Raw genomic sequence first — 15,574 nt, 5'->3', positions numbered from 1 at the left:
AGAACTTTCCACGGCTCGTTTCGAAGGCAACACCGCATTCACTAGAGGCGCGTTTGCACCGCTTGAAAGCATCGAACTCGTGGCTGAGTGGTAGCGTCTCCGTCTCACACTCCGGAGACCTGGGTTCGATTCCCACCGGGCCAATCTTGGAAGTTGCTTTTTATTTATGAAGCGCCTGCCGTGATTTATCGCTCACGGTCAACGCCGCCGACGCCGACACCCGACACCGACGCCGACGACACCGGCTTTTCTGCGACACGAGCTCCTTAACGCTATCGCGTTAAAACGGCAATAAAGCAGGACGACGACAAGTTCTGACTTCCAATTATTTTAAGGCGAAAGCTTTTCCAGGCGCATGGTGAAGTTCGTGCCAGCAGACCTGACTGCCGGAGTGTCCGCCGAAGCGCCATCCCGCCATATGAACGATCAAAGATAGATTAAAGCATGAAAAATTATTTATAGTGATAATTATTGAACGACAACGTTATAATAGCGATTTGTAGAGGTTAATAATGACTCATAATGACTGCTAATGACTTGTAATCACTACTAATGGCTATGAAATGATAAATATGTCTAACAACGACTTGTAATGACCACAGTTGATTAGCAATGACTAGAAATGTCTAGTAATGATATGTAGTCGCTACTAATGACTTGTAATTATACTAATGACTACAATATGACCGATATGTCTGACCACTGCTTGTAATGGCCATAATTGGTAAAGAATGGATAAAAATGCTTACGATGTAATGACAGTAATGACTAATAATTACCTAAATGGCTTGTAATGACTACTACTGACAATGATATGAGCAGTATGTCTAACGATGAATTGTAACGACTATAATTGATTCGAAATGACTAAAGATGCTTAGTAATGACCAGTAATGACTAATAATTACTGAAAGGACTTGAAATGACTACTGATGACTAGGATATGACCAACAAGTCTAACGACGGCTTGTAATGACCACAATTGATTACAAATAACTAAAATGCTTAGTAGTGAGCAGTAATGACTAATCGTGACGAAATGACGCGTAATGAGAAATAATGACTACTTGTCACCAATGTGTATAACGACAAATTGTAACGACTAAAACTGATTTGAAACGATTAAATACTTATTAATGAGGGGAATGATAAGAGGAGGAAGAGTAGGCTTTCGCCGTTCACCTCTTAAGAGAGATCTTAAAAGACCCTGTAATTTTTTACATTTGGAAGTGAGGACTTGTCTTCGACCCCATACATACACAAGCGTGAGCACATGTCTGATTTCTTAATGCCGCAGACAGGTTCAAATGATCCATCCCACTCCCAAGAATACCAACGTTGTGAAATTCTTAGGTGGGCCCATCACTTCCCGCGCATCCAGAAATAGAATTATCATAGCGGCTTCAATAATCTATCGGTATGGTGTGCTTGCATGTCTTATGATTACTGTGGTGTCATTCAAAGGGGTGAAAAAGCACTCAGAACAATGGAGTACCAAAAACGCGTCATAGCACACCTCCCGATGACGGTCAATTGTAACGCGAATACCAATAGAGCGATGCAGCCATAGACCATATTGCTGAGGTCACGTTTATTTATTACATGTAGTGGCAACTATGAGGCCTGCGTTGCTCAGGCTACATTTCAAATGCTCCGACATTGCCCTACTTGCTTGCCGATGTCGCCCATGTGCATGGCGGCATGACGACAACTGTATGATGCCGACGCAGGGACGATGGAATGGCGAAGAAGGACTAATATCAGTAGGACGAGAAACGGCGCCTAATGACCATGGCGTTTCAACAATGAGATGTCGGTGAACTAAGACCATGGTATAACGACGACAAAAATAGCGACAACATGAGAATTAAATAGCGATGCTGTGACGACGAAGGTATGATGAAAACCACTTGAAGGAAGCATGACCACGGTGGTATGACAACGAATACATGACAGCATCTGTGTCACGAAGACGCAGTGATGACGATGGCATTACAACAATGACATAATCACGATTTAATGATGGCAGCAAGCTTCCTATACAATTATGAACAAAGAATTAAGGTAACGGGTTTTACATGCCAAAACCATGATCTGGTTATGAGGCAGACCGTCGGGAGGGGGACTCCGGAAATTCGGACAACCTGGAATTCATTAAGGTGCCCCTAAATCTAAGTATACGGCTGTTTTCACATTTCGCCCCCCGTCGAATTGTGGCCACCGTTGTCGAATGAACAAAGAATGGAGTTGGTTGATTTACAAAGGCGATATGATCATGACTGCATGACAATGTGGTTACGTTACAAAAGTCATGACAGTGATAAAACGACTGCGTGACGATCATGGCATGCCGATGACTGTGTGATGATGACGCAATGAAGACGATCGCATGACAACGGCGGCATAATCACGACTGAATGATGACAGCATGATCACGATAGAATAATGAACAAAGAATGACGTTGATCGATTGAAGAAAGTGGTGTGACGACAACGGCGTGACGACTATGTGATGACGTAACTAAAGTGATGAGAATAATAAAACAACCGCGTGACTACAGCGGCATGACGACGACTGTGTGACGATGGCATGACGAGAGTCGCATGATAAAGCTGGAATGACTAAAATACAATGACACGACAGCATCGCAACCCTGGACACATACCTAATTGCCCAAGCTATTACACATCTTGAACCAATGGGACGGACTCGATAGCTTGGCGACCATAGCAAAACGAAAGTCAGATCACGGGGCGGGAATTACCACGACTGAATGACCACGACAGAATCATTAAGGCGTTGGGACAATAAATGCATAACCACTGCTTGACGGCTACGGCATTTGAATGTCTCGCGGCAAACCTGGAATTATGACAATGCAACAACCACGACGTCATTACGTTCACGATCCCATAATGAACAGCCTAAGCTGTTGGACAACATAGGCCAGTGAACCAGGGCGGAAGACGTGACGACGATCGCATGACTAGAATAAGATCACGAAGCTTGAACGGAAACGATGGAATAAGTAAAACGGTATCTAAACCAGGAGCACATACCTAGTAGCCTGAGCAAAAACACAACTAGGGCCATTCGGTCGGAGTAAAAAGATTACATAGATAGATGAGCTACCATGGACTGCCATGGGGTAATGCTGGTTAGTCCATGATAGATTGGGTACTGCATGGGGTGGCTGTAGTAAGGTAACAGTGTTGGCAGCCAACCCCATGGAGTATGGGGCTCTTTGTGCCTTTGTACCCTTCTTCAACAAACCTCCTTGACGCCGACACAGGCCACTGGGGATGCGGCACTGAATATGTACCACTCCTCAATGAAACCCCTGTACACCGACTTAAGCACTCAATATGTGATACTTGGCCTTTGATGCTCTTCATTGAACCGCTTTTATAACAAGTTGGGTCATTGTGTATGTGCCAGCAGTTGTGTGCCACTCTTTAAGGGACCTTTCTGACAGCTACATTGATAATTAGGTATGTGACTCTACAGTGACAAAAATGAGCGTTGACGTTTCTTTAATGCCCGGCGGAATCGAATATGTGCGACACTGGTTCCCTACGGCGGCACCGCTAGATGGGGCTGCGTGTTCAGTAGGAACCACGAGCAAAGAGCCCGGCTGTGAACGCGTTTTGGCGTTGTGCTTCTTATTCACTCAGTCACTCCTCACAGGCTAACAGCCCAAAGATGGGTAACAAGGGAAGCTCGTTCCATCGTACAAATCAGGTAACATGGACTCACCTCTAAAAAACTGTCCCATTTCCTTGAAAAGTATTCCCTGCAAAATCATGGAACACGTCATCTGTACTCACATCATGGCTTTGCTCGACTCGAATAACTTTTTCAATCCTGCCCAGCACGGGTTTCGCCGCGGCTACTCCTGCCAGACTCAGCTTGCCCCATTGTTACGCGATCTGCACTCTAACCTTCATTCTAATCTTCAGCCTGAAGTAATATTGTTGCGGGAAGAAAGCAGGCCCACGAGTGTAAAATAACTTATATTTACAAATGATGGATATGGCGTTCAGGCAACCGCCAGACTTCGTCTTTTTCTAGTCCAACTCAACGTCTTCCTTCACTTCACCGTAACATCACCCTCCCGGTGGGGGAGCTCCGTCCCGGTGCAAGTTAAACAGCCTCACTTATTGGGGGGACATAGGGCTTGAGCCTGGTGACGTGAACAACATCACTGGTTAAGTTGGGAGGCACGGAAGGCTGACCGAGTGGGGCGATCTCGTAGGTCACGTCGGACAGTTGGCGTAAGATCTGGTACGGACCAGAAAAACGGGACAGTAATTTTTCCGACAAGCCGACACGACGTGAAGGCGTCCAGAGAAGGACAAGGGAACCAGGTGAAAAATGGTGGTCTCGGTGCCGAAGGTCGTAGCGTCGCTTTTGAGAAGCTTGCGAGACTGTGAGGCGATGACGGGCGACATCTCGGGCCTGGGCGGCTAAGTCAATAGCCTCGCGAGCGTAAGCAGTGCTGGGTGACTGTACTGCGGAAGGTAGCAACGTGTCAAAAGGCAAGGTGGGGTCGCGGCCGTACAAAAGGAAAAATGGTGAAAATCCGGCAGTGTCGTGACGGGACGAGTTGTATGCGAAAGTGACGTATGGTAAAGCGACGTCCCAGTCGCGGTGATCGTTGGAGACGTACATGGCGAGCATTTCAGTGAGTGTGCGGTTGAGTCGCTCGGTGAGGCCGTTCGTTTGAGGGTGGTACGCGGTAGCAATCCGATGTTCTGTAGAACAGGAGCGGAGCAGATCATCAACGACCTTCGATAGAAAGTAGCGGCCGCGATCCGTCAGCAACTGGCGAGGGGCGCCGTGGTGCAGGATGACGTCTTTTAGTAAGAAGTCGGCGACATCTGTAGCGCAGCTGGTTGGCAGGGCTCGTGCGATGGCATATCTAGTGGCATAATCGGTTGCTACAGCAATCCATTTGTTTCCTTTGATGGAAATTGGAAACGGACCAAGGAGGTCGAGGCCCACACGGAAGAAGGGCTCTGTAGGTATATCAATGGGTTGAAGCAAACCAGCGGGAGGCATAGCAGGCGTCTTCCGGCGCTGACACAGGTCGCAAGAAGCGACATAACGGCGCACAGAGCGATAAATACCAGGCCAGAAGAAGCGGCGCCGCAGGTGGTCGTAAGTACGAGTGACGCCCAGATGTCCAGCAGTAGGAGCGTCATGAAGTTGCTGGAGCACGGTGAGTCGAAGGTGCTTGGGGACGACTAGGAGGAGCTCCGGGCCGTCAGGACGAACGCTACGACGGTATAAAGTTCCATCGCGCAAGGTGAACATCCGAAGGGACGGGTCATTGGGCGAGGAGCTTAGGCGGTCCATAAGTGTTCGAAGAACAGGATCCTTGCGCTGCTCGTCGCCAATGTGGAGGAAGCCGGAGAGGGACAGAATACTGATGTCCGAGTCTGCATCGGTATCGTCCGGTTGATCCACGGGATTGCGGGACAGGCAGTCAGCGTCTTTATGCAGGCGTCCTGACTTATATATAATAGAAAATGTATATTCTTGTAGGCGCAATGCCCAACGTGCAAGTCGTCCAGTTGGGTCCTTCAAAGAGGAGAGCCAGCAGAGGGCGTGATGGTCGGTGACAACGCAGAAGCTCCGACCGAAAAGGTACGGGCGAAATTTCGCGACCGCCCATACGAGCGCGAGACATTCTCTCTCAGTAATGGAGTAATTTCGCTCGGGCGTGGAAAGGCGGCGGCTAGCGTAAGCGATGACACGGTCTTGGCCCTGTTGACGCTGAGCGAGGACAGCGCCGATGCCATGACCACTCGCGTCAGTTCGTACTTCAGTGGGCGCAGAAGGGTCAAAGTGGGAGAGAATCGGGGAAGTGGTAAGCCGCTCAATCAGGGTAGAGAAGGCTTTCTCCTGTAGCGGTCCCCAAGAGAAAGAGGCGTCTTTCTTAAGAAGGTCAGTGAGAGGGTGAGCGATGTCCGCAAAATTTTTCACAAATCGCCGAAAATAAGAGCATAAGCCCAGAAAACTACGGACATCGTTCGTTGAACAAGGTACAGGAAAATTTCGCACGGCGTGAACTTTCTGTGGATCAGGTTGGATTCCGGCGGCGTTGACGAGATGACCAAGCATGTTAATTTCACGGCGACCGAAATGGCACTTGGAGGAGTTTAGCTGAAGGCCAGCCCTGCGAAACACGGAGAGTATGGTTGTGAGGCGCCGCAGGTGGCTCTCAAAGTTCGGCGAAAACACAATCACATCGTCGAGGTAACACAGGCATGTAGACCACTTCAAGCCGCGCAAGAGAGAGTCCATCATGCGCTCGAATGTAGCTGGCGCATTGCATAATCCAAAGGGCATGACTTTAAATTGGTACAGACCGTCCGGTGTGACAAAGGCGGTTTTCTCGCGGTCCATCTCATCGACGCTAATCTGCCAATAGCCGGAGCGGAGGTCAATTGATGAAAAGTATTGGGATCCGTGAAGGCAGTCAAGAGCGTCATCAATGCGAGGCAAGGGATAAACATCCTTCTTTGTTATCCGGTTGAGGTGACGGTAGTCAACGCAGAAGCGCCACGAGTTATCTTTTTTCTTTACTAAGACAACCGGTGATGCCCACGGGCTACTGGAGGGTTCAATGATGTCCTTGTCCATCATCCTGTCTACTTCTTTCTGTATGATGGCCCTTTCTGTTGCCGAGACACGATATGGCCGCCTATGAATGGGGCTGGCGTCACCGGTGTTGATGCGATGCGTGACAACAGATGTCTGGCCAAGTGGACGGTCGTCCAAATCAAAGATGTCCCGATAAGATGACAGGAGATGACGAAGAACTGTGGTTTGCTCGGAAGGAAGGTCGGGGGCGATCATCTTAGAAACATCGTCCGCAGGCGTCGAGTACGAAGGAGTGGATGACAAAGGTCCGTTCGTACTGAGGAAGGATTCAGAGGTCAAAACAGAAATCTGAAATTCTTCCAAAGGAGTGATATGCGCTATGGCGATACCGTGTGGCAAAACATGTGACGAGAACCCAAAATTGAGGATGGGCACGCGAGCGCAGTTTTCGCGGATCCGAATTAAGGTGCTCGGTAGGGCAATATTACGCGACAAAACCACGTCAGTAAGCGGCGACAGGACGTACTCGCCATCAGGTACGGGAGGACAGGGCGTCAGCAGGACATTTGTAGCAGCCTGTGGAGACAGCCTTGCAAATTCAGCAGCACATAAGCGGTGTGGAGCACAAGTGGTTGCGTCGGCAGGAAGCGGCAGGTCCAACTGTACAACACCTGCGGAGCAGTCAATTTGGGCAGAGTGTTTCGAAAGGAAGTCGAGGCCGAGAATTAGGTCGTGTGGGCAGTGTTCAAGGACGATAAATAGAACAACGGTATAATGGCCCCCAATGGTCACACGTGCTGTGCACATTCCAAGGACAGGTGACGTACTCCCATCGGCGACTCGCACGGTGCACGGTACGGCGGGGGTCAGAACCTTTTTGAGCCGGCGGCGGAGAGCAGCGCTCATAACTGAAAGCTGCGCTCCTGTATCAACGAGAGATCTAACAGGAACGCCATCGACTTCAATGTCCAGCAGGTTTCCACATGTAGGCAGGGTCAATAGAGGATTTGTGGGCCGGGTCGGAGTTGCAGCTTCACCTCCGGGAGCTGCACCGCCTAGTTTCCCGAAGCGAAGCGACCGGTTGCAGAAGGGGACGAAGAGCGGTGAACGAGAGGCGAACGGGACCTACGACCTTGCGGAGACGGGGATCGGCTGGATCTTGGTGGAGCACTGTCGGCGTTGATGTTCCTAGTCGGCGTATAGGGCGAGAAAGTGCGATTGTCGGGTACTTGGCTGTAGTGACTCGGAGACGACCACCGAGGAGGCGACGACCAGTGGTTGCGGCAATGACGGGCGATGTGTCCAATACCGGAACAATTAAAACAGATGGGTTTATCATCCGCTGTGCGCCATTCAGCTGGGTTGCGACGGAGTGGTGGAAAGCTTTGCGCCCGGGAGCGAGCGGTCGGAGAAATTTGGTAGGTGTTGGTATGGCGGACTGAGCAGAGAGATGGAATGCCCAAACTTGCTATTTCCTCCCGAACGACCGCTTGTATAAGGGAGATAGCGGGTACGCTTTCCCGACAGTCTGAACGAACGGGAGCCGGGGCCATGGCCTCAAGCTCACGGCGAACGATGCGCGTTATTTCTTCCGGTCCTGCGGGCTGAACGAACCGCGGCGGGTCTTCGCAAGAAGATGTCGCGGCGGTATTGGGCAACCGGTCGAAAGTTTGAGTGACGCGGCGGCCCTTCGCTTGTTCGAAGCGCCGGCACTCCTTAATAATTGCATCCACAGTGGCACAATCCTTACACATCAAGAGATTGAAGGCATCGTCTGCAATACCTTTCAATATATGGCCAATCTTGTCTGCCTCGGTCATGTTGTCATCAGCCTTGCGACAGAGTGCCAGCACATCCTGTATGTACACGACATAGGATTCTGTGGACGTCTGAGCGCGGCACGCAAGTTCTTTTTTTGCTGCCAGCTGACGACCGACAGGTCTGCCGAACAGGTCTCGCATTTTTTCTTTGCAAACATCCCAGCTCGTTAGGTCAGCTTCATGTGTGTCATACCATTGCTTCGCAGTTCCCTTCAGATAAAATATTACGTTTGCAAGCATCATTGTAGGATCCCACCTGTTGTTGTCGCACACTCGCTCGTACATCGTAAGCCAGTCCTCGACGTCGACGTTGTCCGTGCCACAAAATGTTCCCGGGTCCCGTGGGTGAGTGAGGATGACCGTGGGCACGGGCTGCCGAGGCGTTGTCGCTTGTGTCGGTTGATTTGCCATTGTGGCAGCAGGTAGATGACGTCCGCTGCGAAGTTCCGTGGTGGTACCCCGCACCTTCCACCAAAATGTTGCGGGAAGAAAGCAGGCCCACGAGTGTAAAATAACTTATATTTACAAATGATGGATATGGCGTTCAGGCAACCGCCAGACTTCGTCTTTTTCTAGTCCAACTCAACGTCTTCCTTCACTTCACCGTAACAATATTTTTTAGATTTTGCTAAAGCCTTTGATAAAGTACCCCATAAACGCCTTCTTATAAAGCTTTCCTGCCCAAATTTTCACCCTAATATACTGAACTGGAATTGAACAATTTGTCACTAATCGTTCACAATTCGTCACCATTATTAATAGGAATTATAATTCAGTCTCTGTAACGTCAGCCGTTGCGCAGGCATTCGTGCTCGACCCGCTACTATTCCTAATACACATAAATGATTTACCGTTAAACGTAACATCTAGCACAGGTATGTTCGCGGACGATTGCGTGATATATCGCGCGATTATTTCCACCGCTGACCAATGTTCTCTTCATCATCATCGTCATCATCGTCATCATCATCAGCCTACTTACGCCCAATGCAGGGCAAAGGCCTCTCCCATACTTCTCCAACAACCCCGGTCATGTGCTGACTTTGGCCATGTCGTCCCTGCAAACTTCTTAATCTCAACTGCCCAGGTAACTTTCTGCCGCCCCCTTGCTACGCTTCCCTTCCCTTGGAATTCAGTCCGTAACCCTTAATGACCATCGGTTATCTTTCCTCCTCATTACATGTCCTGCACATGCCCATTTCTTTTTCTTGAATTCAACTAAGATGTCATTATCTCGCGTTTGTACCCGCACCCAATCTGCTCTTTTCTTATGCCTTTGCGTTAAATCCATCATTCTTCTTTCCGTAGCTCATTGCGTCGTCCTCAATTTAAGTTAAACCCTTTTCGTAAGCCTCCAGGTTTCTGCCCCGCGGGTGAGTACTGGTAAGACACAGCTATTATACACTTTTCTCTTGAGAGATAATGGCAACCTGCTGTCCATGATCTGAGAATGCCTGCCAAACGCACCCCAGCCCATTCTTATTCTTCTGATTATTTCCGTCTCATGTTCCGGATCCGCCATCACTACCTGCCCTAAGTTAGATGTACTCCCTTACCACTTGCAGTGCCTTGCTACCTGTTGTAAATTGCTCTTCTCTTCCGAGAGTGTTAAACATTAGTTTTCTGCAGATCAATTTTTAGACCCACCCTTCCGCTTTGCCTCTCCAGGACAGTGAGCATGCATTGGTCCCATGAATTCCTAAGCAAGGCAATATCATCAGCGAATCGCAAGTTCCTAAGGTATTTTCCATTAACTCTTATCCCCAATTCTTCCCAATCCAGGTCTCTGAATACCTCCTGTAAGCACGCTGTGAATAGCATTGGAGAGATCGTATCTCACTGCCTGACGCTCTTTTTTATTGGGATTTCGTTGCTTTATTTATGGAGGACTACGGTGGCTGTGGAGTCACTATGGATATCTTTAAGTATATTTACATATGGCTGCTCTACACCATGATTTCGTAATGGATCCATGACTGCTGAGGTTTCGACAGAATCAAATGCTTTTTCGCAGTCAATTAAAATTATATATAAGGGTTGGTTATATTCCGCACATTTCTCTATCACCTGATTGATAGTGTGAATATGGTCTATTGTTGAGTAGCCTTTACGGAATCCTGTCTGGTCCTTTGCTTGACAGAAGTCTAAGGTGTTCCTGATTCTATTTGCAATTACCGTAGTAAATAGTTTGTAGGCAAATGACAGTAAGCTGATCGGTCTATAATTTTTCAAGTCTTTGACGTCCCGTTTCTTATGGATTAGGATTATGTTAGCGTTCTTCCAAGATTCCGGCACGCTTGAGGTCATGAGGCATTGCGTTTACAGGGTGGCCAGTTTCTCTAGAACAATCTGCCCACCATCCTTCAACAAATCTGCTGTTACCTGATCCTCCCCAGCTGCATCCCTCTTTGCAGAGCAATTTTCTCTTCAAAGTTATCCTAATGCTGTCCAGGACTGGTGAAACGAGTGGCCAATGGAACTTAACCCACGTGAGCTCCGGTACAACTAGTTCGTTCGTACAAGTATTTAGGAGTAACACTTTCGAGCGATATTTCCTGTAATTCTCATGTTACTAACCTAATATCATCCGCGAACAGGTCGTTCGGATTTTTACAAAGCCATCGAGATCCTGCTGCTCAAAATGTAAAATTATTAGCCTACAAATCATTTGTCAGGTCAAAACTAAAATTTGTATCGCCTATTTGGAATCCTCATCAAGCATGCCTAATTAGTGATCTCGAATCTGTACTTCCTTCGAACCTGTACTTCCTAATATTCCTTTGATATCAGCGTTTCCTCCTTAAAAACACATCCGGATTATCCCCCTTATCGCTCCATCGTCACATTGTCAGCCTAGCTTTATTTCACAAATTCTTTCATAGCTCTATACGCATCGCACCTTATATACTTCCCCCTACACGCATATCTCACCACACCAGCCTTCAGCTACACATTGATTGTCCATGCTCACGCACTCTCATGTTTTCGAATTGTGTTTTTTTCCTCGCATATTTGTAGACTGGAACGGCCTTGCTAACCATGTAGCTTTCATACTGTGCCCATCGAAGTTCGTCTAACATGTAAAAAACTTCCTTTTATTGGGACTGTATTTTTATTCTTGCCACCCCTTATGTAACACCCCGTTTATTGGGGCATTTAAGGTAATAAAATTAAATGAAATGAAACACGTTGTGTCGTTACATTGTCTCAATACTCATCACAGTAATATCAACATTTATCATAAAATGGCGCCTGCCGGAGTTTTACTACTGGTTCCAGGTGCACAGAACGGCGATAAACACAGTCGTGATGCTCGCTTTCTGAGGTGCTTCTTACAATACATTCGAGAAAGTAACGCCCAGTTTGCGCAATCCACTGATATTATCGTTGAACTAGGCCTTAGTTTTGATCTTTAGATATTGTACAAACACAATTTAATGGAGAGAAGTAGAGGTTAAGACTTCCTGGTAACGTTTTCGGAATACTATCAGTGAACTTTTTCTTCTAACAGTACTACTGCTGACATTCTATTGCAGTGCGAACTAATCATGGATTTCGGCTACTCTTGCGAGACAAGCCAGGCCACAACTGAAGACGGTTACGTGCTCGACGTGGACAGGGTGCGCACAGTTTCCAAAGCAAATGCATCGATGCAGACTGAGAACGCTGTCCGTCGGAATCCCATAGTACTGATACCTGGAATGGCATGCGAGTCAGGCATTTGGTTCCTCAACTACCCGACACAGAGTCCAGGTGACCGAATGTTTGAATAAAACATCTGAAGCTTTGAATAAACTCGAAAAGAAATACTAAGCTTGAACTTAACTGCTTCTGTTTACAGTGCTATTTATTCCTTGGTTTCCTTTGGGTACTACTTCTTTTTATAGCTTCTTATTATAATCTGTCGCTGGCGTTGCGGAGTTCCAGTGATGCACGTGTGCTAGCTACAAATTCGGAGGGGTCACCGCTTCCGTTTTAACAATTTCCCTGCAAACATTATTTATTGCGATAGCAATTATGTGGACACTCCGGCTGAATTTGCCCGGTCACCATCACCGTGATGCCGATAAATATTTATGTACACGTATGTTTTCTGTTCCCCTATGTCGTCTATGTATGCTAGATCCTAAAGTATTCAACCACCGGAGGTACTGAAGCGAGGCGTTTCCTTCTGAGTCAATTATTACTCACAATTTTCGTATATTTCACCGTGAAAACAAAAGTAGTTAGACATTTCATTCTCAGTATGTGCCTTGCATCTTCGACGAAGCGCAAAACAAAAATCCTGTGGCTATATAGCAGTAAATGCGAAGAAAGTACGTTAGCATTATGTCACGCCTCTTGCAGGTCCCGTATTCAAGATATAAACCGCGTTCGCCACGTTGCAAATTATTGTTCAAGAGGTCAATCGAGCCACGTCCTGCTTCTTCGAAGAGGGAAATGCAACTCATGGTGATACGGAGAATTGAACCGTCTTTTGTATTGTACGGTATACAGGATGCTTCAGCGAACACTTTCAAAAATTCTTAAAGGTTGCCTGTGACAGATAGCACAATTCCAGTTCATGAGCTTTCTGCACGAGTCAATGAGGCACACAAAGCTTCGCTTAAAACAAAGAATACGAAAAAAAGTTGTCTAAATTATTTCTTTTAATAGTTAGAGTGGTCGTTCATTGTTGTTCTCACAGGTTTGAAGAGTGCATCATTTTAGACTGTCAGCATGAAGATCACGTTTTCGCTCTTGAAGTAACTTGCATAACGAACGCTGAGCTAAATCACTTTCTTTTCTCGCAGAACAGCTTTCAAAGTCTGTTTTTCTGTACTCTTTGGTAGGAAAGTTGAAGTATTTGTCACAAACTCGTCAAAATATCCAGGGAAACTGCGTAGGTTATTCCTAAAGATATACAGGGAAACTGTGTGGGTAACTCGGGTAACTCTAATATTGGAGCGTCTTGAGTTATGCAATTAGTCAGCTTGTCGATGGGCTCTGCTGCAACGTGTAATAGCATTTCACTGTCTTAATCCGATAGGAAACACAATTTTAACGTCATGGCGTTAAGTTACCCGTGTCGACGTCCGGCGCCGGCGTCCCTGTGATCAAATAACTTCCGTACGCATTTAGGTATATCCAATGCCACGCCTTGCTACCTCACATGAAGTATATGCGGGTTATAGTGGCGTGCCATTCTATAGCTTGCCTTACATGCTTGACTATTCCTAAGCCTTTCTAGAACGAAAGCGCAGAAACGGGGAAGGTGGTATAAGGAAATTCAAGACGATGAGCAAATCGAGAACAAAGTCAAAGCGGGAGCCAGCGTTTCACTAGTTAACTTGTCTTTTTCAAGGCGGCAAATGCTTTCCTATAGGGTTCTGCTAAAGCGAAGAGGGGGTAAGGCGGTGTATAATTGAAAATAAAAGGGTGCTGTGCACACGGCCGGTGGCATGGTCGTGTGTCAGCCGGGGTGTCAAAGGCCGTGTGCATAGCACCCCTTCATTAACTGAGTAATACTTGTTGGGGGGCTAGTTGGTGCATGCTTCGTCTCGCCTGTGCCTGTCCCGTCTCGCTTGCTGTGTGTTGTGTTTTTTCGGCGCTATAACCCTCTTCTGGAAACATGCACCCCTTCATTACCTGCTTCGCTGCAAGTCAGTGGGCCGTCTCTCTGAAAGAGATAATAAAAGGAACAGCAGAAAATGGTACACGTGACGAAAAAATACTAAAATGGAATAAATATATAGATAAGAGACACGCAGGATGGAAAAAATACAAAAATTAACACTAAAGAACCGAATGAAAATAACTAATTGATGTCGCGTACAGTCTGAAATTTAGCTTAGCGTATAGATTCTAAAGCTCGCTTTGAACCCTACATGTCTATTAGTTACAATGTCTTGAACTTATGGATGTGGTGCGATTCTCTCCCATTTCTCTCTCGTTCAGAACGGAAATCTGGCTGTAAGATGTAAAGTTTCAGGTCATGAAAGTTATGATTTGGTTGGTTGAAATGCTCGGCCACGGCTTTGACAAGCTTTTTAGTTGTGTCCACGCGATGTCGGTTTAACATGACGTCCATTGAATGCTCCGTTTCTCCGATGTATTGCTTTTTACATAAGGACCATTCAGGCATATAAATCGAACGAGTACAACCGAACTAGTACAAGTGAAGGTTGTTTTCACTTCGCCTTTATAACTATTTGCGGTCAGAGAGAGAGAGAAATAACCTTTATTTCTAGACCAGGCTTCTTGAGCCAAAATCTGGGTTTCCTCCTCAGTACAAGTCGCCATGGCTCGCTGCCGCCGCCCGAGCCCTGTTCACCAACCGTTGCTGGTGGTCAGGGTCTTGCGTCACCAGCAGAGCCTCACACTGGTCTTCCGATTCTTCCTCTGAATCCGCTTCTTCCTGCATATTATCGCCTGGTAGTGATGATGACGGTCATACTTCTCGGTTATTCCTGCACCCCTGAACCATATGGCGCAAGGTGTTGGGCGTGTCCGGCGGGCAGAACTTGTAGTCTCACCCGTAGGTGCCCGCATACATTGCGTGCAGCAGTATTTCTTGCGGGGAGGTTCCAGCCTGGAGTATTCTCCAAGTTACCGCTTGTTCCCTACTCATAGTTTTATACGCGGGCGGGTAGCGACGCCTCTGCTTCCTGTAGTGCGTCAAGATATCCGAATACTTCTTGGATATCCGCTCGTCATCATCGTCACAGTGGCGTTCTATCAGTGTAGGCTGTCCGTAGCTTCTGAACGTACGTTACTGCCTGTAAATTGGGAGATGGTGTATCTGATAGGCTAACAGACGAGTGGCAGCACGGAGTTAGCTATGAAGGTCGAAAACAGTGAAGTATCCTACCTGTATCAGGGGAGAAACGCCACGAACAAGTGCTAGCCCCTTTCGGAGAGGTTCGCTATGGATGTACACTTGCATCTTATTCAAGGTCCTGCTTGTTTGAAATGTGCTTTTTCTTCAAAAAAAAACTGATGTGGCTCACTAGGCAGTCTGGACGTTCGCATCGTGAGCACAGCGCAACTACGTCCGCGGGTTCATCGCCGAAATCCTTAAGACCCGTCTAAGTACGGTGAATGGCAGCAAGGATCCTTTCGGCGTCGACGAAGCACCTCGATTCGATGCCACAAACGAGAAACG

The 15,574-nt window shown here is 47.3% G+C and overlaps 1 protein-coding gene across 1 annotated transcript in view; it reads left to right on the top strand.

The window, feature by feature from the left end:
• LOC135904210 (uncharacterized) overlaps positions 1-15,574 on the top strand; it is a 411,027-nt gene that overhangs the window by 335,800 nt on the left and 59,653 nt on the right. The window contains exon 5 of the mRNA XM_065434850.2: positions 11,967-12,183. Within this exon, the coding sequence (XP_065290922.2) occupies positions 11,967-12,183 (217 nt within the window). The remainder of the gene's footprint in view (positions 1-11,966; positions 12,184-15,574) is intronic.

Source organism: Dermacentor albipictus, chromosome 10, assembly GCF_038994185.2.
Source record: "Dermacentor albipictus isolate Rhodes 1998 colony chromosome 10, USDA_Dalb.pri_finalv2, whole genome shotgun sequence".
NCBI classification, from domain to species: domain Eukaryota; kingdom Metazoa; phylum Arthropoda; class Arachnida; order Ixodida; family Ixodidae; genus Dermacentor; species Dermacentor albipictus.
This window is presented reverse-complemented; position numbering and strand designations above follow the sequence as displayed.